This window comes from Brassica oleracea, chromosome C4, assembly GCF_000695525.1.
Source record: "Brassica oleracea var. oleracea cultivar TO1000 chromosome C4, BOL, whole genome shotgun sequence".
NCBI lineage: Eukaryota > Viridiplantae > Streptophyta > Magnoliopsida > Brassicales > Brassicaceae > Brassica > Brassica oleracea.
In genome coordinates, this window is record NC_027751.1 from 21628009 (window position 1) to 21632298 (window position 4290).

Below are 4290 nucleotides of genomic sequence, written 5' to 3' on the forward strand. Positions count from 1 at the left end.
AATCAATGCCTCACGGCCAAGATCTATGCCTCTCGGCCAAGATCTATGCCTCTCGGCCAATAAGCATGCCGCACAGCCATGAATGCAATCGGTTCAATCTTATGCATTTAGTTTGTCATGTAATTGCAATCCTAACATACATTGTTTCTATATGATGCAATCAATACAAACAAACCTCTCGGCCAAACAAAAGAACAAGCCACACGGCTACTTGATTTGATTCAATACCATTCCTAGAAAAGTTCTAAGTGCAATTTGCAATCAATCAATTGTGATCAAATTAGGGTATGAATGCAACAAGGCCACACGGCCACAATTCAGATTCGATTTCAAAATAATCTAGACTAGGTTATTAGGGTTTCAGTCTAAACAATCTTAATTCATTCAGATTTAAATTTAAACAATCTTAGCAATAGTTCTAGGTGATCAAATCAATCAATTAATATTCAATTCAAACAATCAAAATCGATTTTCAAAATTAGAATTTTAGGATTTTGATTTGATTAACAAGCAATTATAATTTCAGGATGATCAATTCAATCTCAATCAACATTCAATTAATCAGTTTTTCGAATTAGGGTTTAGGTATTTTTAAAATTTTGATCTTAGATTAAAGAGATTTGATTTGAGATTCAAAACCTTTAAGGCTTTGATTTAAATTGATCAATGGATCAATCTCGATTTTAGGGTTTGGGGATCGAACTTATAGAGCTTCGATTTACTCATTAGGGATTGATCTATTATCATATGGCTTTTATCTTTAGAGATTAGGTTTTATGGTTTCATTCTTTACAAGCAATCCAAATTCGATTTTCATGTTCTTAGAATTCGAATTTACCTTTAGTTTAGTAGATTGTTGAAACCGGACCATCAAGAGAATGAACCTCGAGCTGGGCAGGAACGCGAGCTGGGCTGGACGCGAACGGATTGAGGTTGGAGACATGGCAGAGAAGTTTCCATATTTATACCTTTTCTTGTTGGAAGGGCGACCGTCCGTTGAACGGCTAACCGCCATGGTGTCGGGTGCTTGCATCATTTTCCTTAGTCTTTCTGTTTGAGGTGGTGCATTACCTATTTGCTCGTCGAACGGGAGCTGTTGCAATCGGGATCGCGAGCGGCTCTGATGCGAACGGGGCGCTTGCAGTCTGGAACACGAGCTGTCCTTGATGCAGGATGGAGCTGAGTTTGTCTAGGATCAGGAACGCCTTGGGGCTGGAGCTGATCAGGTGGACACGAGCTGGAACGGAGTCATGAACAGATTAGGGTTCGTCGGTATCGTCGAGTTCGGATTAGGGTTCCAAAGCAAATCAGTGCGCACTGTATTTGTGCGTGAGGGCGCGTCGTTGGCCAGATCGACAAGCGGTTTCCATTGACTGATTCATCTCGGCAAGGGCTTCGAATTGATATCTTGATCGTTTTCTGGGTCGGTTTGGGAAAACGACCTCTTTGAAGTTCCGAGGCAGATTCATTTTCGTCTAGGGTTTTAGCGATTTGGTTTTAGGCTCAGGGTGTTAGAGGCTATCGTGCTTATAACGTGTTATGAACTTAAGGTTTAGGAATATGTAAGTTGTGTGTATTATTACTCAATCATAAGGTGTCCTTATATATGAGAGTTACAAAGAGATAAAATGAAAGACATAAATATGAAAGACATAAATATTACAAATACAAGGAAAAGGAAATAGGGTTTCATTTTCTCTAAAGCCTAAGCCGCCTCTCTCTCCTCTTCATGCGGCCGCCTCTCTCTCTCTAGGGTTGGGTTGTCTCTCTCTCTTGGTATTGGGCCGGTTATAGACCAGGTCGGTTATGGACATCCATGGTTTATAACAAAACCTAAATAAACTTTCTAATATTTTGAAAGATAAAACTTAGTTTCTGAAGTTTAAATTGTAAAATCCTGTCTGATAGACTGAGAGAGTGGAATGTGATTGTTACATTTCGCTTTATCTTTTGTTTTCTCTTTAGTAAAAACAAAGTCACGACTTGCCAATCAGCAAACACTTAGATTACTCAACTTTACCCTCCACTATCAAAAGTTATATCGAGCCACTCCACTACACTACAATCTTGTCGTTTTCACCCCCAAATTTTATAAAATACTATGATAAAACCCATCAAATTGACATTAAAACCTACACATAATCACAATTCCCATACACATCTTCAAGCACAAACAATGTACGTGACGAGGACATTGTCGCAGTTCAGAAAATACCAGAAGACACTATCGGAGGAGTCACCGGAGGGTCCATTCTCCGGTGTTCTAGTTATCACAGACGAAGAAGCAGAAACAGATGATACGTTCTGTTTCGGCATGTGTAAGAGGACAAAAATCGAGAAGCTTCCGTTCCCTCAAGACAAGATCTTATCAGTTGTTCACACAGACAGTTCCGGAAACAGAGATACTTCGGTTAAGAAGGTCTTGTTCATACCAGCTCTCGATCAACCATTATCTTCGAATCGGTATTACGTTGTTCACGCTAGAGGCAGACATAAAGGGTAAGATAGAAAAAAAAACACAAAAATCTAAGTTAGAAGCGTTAAATTCAGATTTGAGTTGGTGTCTTTAGCGGTTTAGTGATAAAAAGGATAAATAAAATTAGGAGCGAGTGTAGTGAAGTCTTCTTCTCTCTCTTTTTTTGCAGGAAAGTCTGTGTGTGTTCTAAGGAGATAGAGAAAGGTCTATGTTGTTTCCCAGATATCTTGTATGAAAAAAAACCCAAACCTTTGGATCCAAGAAACATTTATCAGACCGTGAAGATCAACCGACATCATGACAAGACGTTCTTTGCCAAATCTGTTGCCCCAGACGGTACACCACCTTCATTTCTCAAGAAGAAAGGGTGGGAGCTACGAGCCTCTAGGAGCCTGCATCCGAGGAGACCTAGAGAAGCTCTAGGCCTAGACGATGAGCTAAGAGCCCGTCTCCCTGAATTCGGATTCTCAGTCTCAACAATTCGGTCTGGGAGTGTGATAGTAGGAGAATGGTATTGCCCATTTATGTTTGTGAAGGAGAATGGTAGTGTAAGTCATCAGATGAAGAAGTCGATGTTTTATAGGATCACACTATCTCAATACTGGGAACGGATCTACCATTGCGAAAACAATAACTTGGATGACACAAACGACGAAAACAATGATGAAGATGAAGGACTGGTGAGGGTAGAAGCGAATGTGTTGAGAGAGGCGAACTATGTGAAGGGCATAGAGGCGGTTAAGGGAGAGAAAGAAGGGCGTGGAGGGTTTTATTGGTATATTCCGGTTCAAGGTTTGCGGGGACCGGGGGAGAGGAGGAGGAAGACGGGTTCTGGGTCTGCGGTGGGACTGAGTTTCGTGGTGGTGGAAAGAATGAGAAGGGTAATGGAGGAAGGAGGATGGGTGGAAGGAGGGAGGAAAGTGGTAAGAGTTGAGAGAGATGAACAAATTGGTGTTTCTAGAAGAGATTTTAGAGATATGAATGGTAATAATGATAGAGAATGGAGGAGATTTGGGTGTTATGTGTTGGTGGAGAGCTTTGGATTGAGAAGAGCAGATGGAGTTTTGTTGGTTAAATGTTTATTTAGACATACTCAAAGACTGAGATGTAAGTGGGAGTGACCACTAGTTATGTTGTATTACAAAAATAGATATATACTAAAACTCAATATAACCCTTACTGCTGGGACCTAATCTAGCGGTCAGCTCAGCCTAAGAATGATTATTATAACTCAATATGAGCCTTAGGACCGAAGAGGAAGAATAGGCTCGAGGTCCACGATCGACTTCGAACTGAATCGCAACCTAGTCAAAGGAAATTCCAATATTTTTGCAGTCAAGTTACCAGAAGGGGAAGATATTAGAAGTTTGAAACAACTTTGAGCAGTATAAAAAAGAGAAGAGAACAAGAGGGGGAGACACATTCATACCCGCATACACACTCACAGATCGACCTCGAGCTCTAGTTCCCTATACATTTCTGCCTTGTTTTAGATCTTGTTCTTCATTAGATTAGTTTTATTCTTATTCACAAACACTTGTAAACCCGTTTAGATCAATATACAAATCTATTTTTGCCAACTTTAGTTTGATTATATCATTGTGTTGTAAGGATACTGTTGTCACAAGTTCTTTCTTTCCTAATTTACAAGCAAACACTCTCAAATACTTAGTCTGAGTTTTAGGATTTACATTGACAAACTATTTTCATTAAATAGTAGGTATGATTAGTAGCAAATAAATACTAGGTATATTTTCATTTTGTCTGTTTGTTTTCCCGTGTATTTTGCAAGACTGATCCTCAAATTAGGAGGG

General features: G+C 39.8%; 1 protein-coding gene across 1 annotated transcript; it reads left to right on the forward strand.

Moving 5' to 3' along the window:
• The first annotated feature begins 2079 nt into the window (after window positions 1–2079).
• On the forward strand, window positions 2080–3700 carry LOC106337442. The gene is made up of 2 exons (XM_013776547.1): window positions 2080–2499; window positions 2646–3700. Exons 1-2 carry the CDS (start codon window positions 2102–2104, stop codon window positions 3595–3597), a joined length of 1350 nt encoding a protein of 449 aa, XP_013632001.1. The 5' UTR covers window positions 2080–2101; the 3' UTR covers window positions 3598–3700.
• Window positions 3701–4290: the final 590 nt, after the last annotated feature.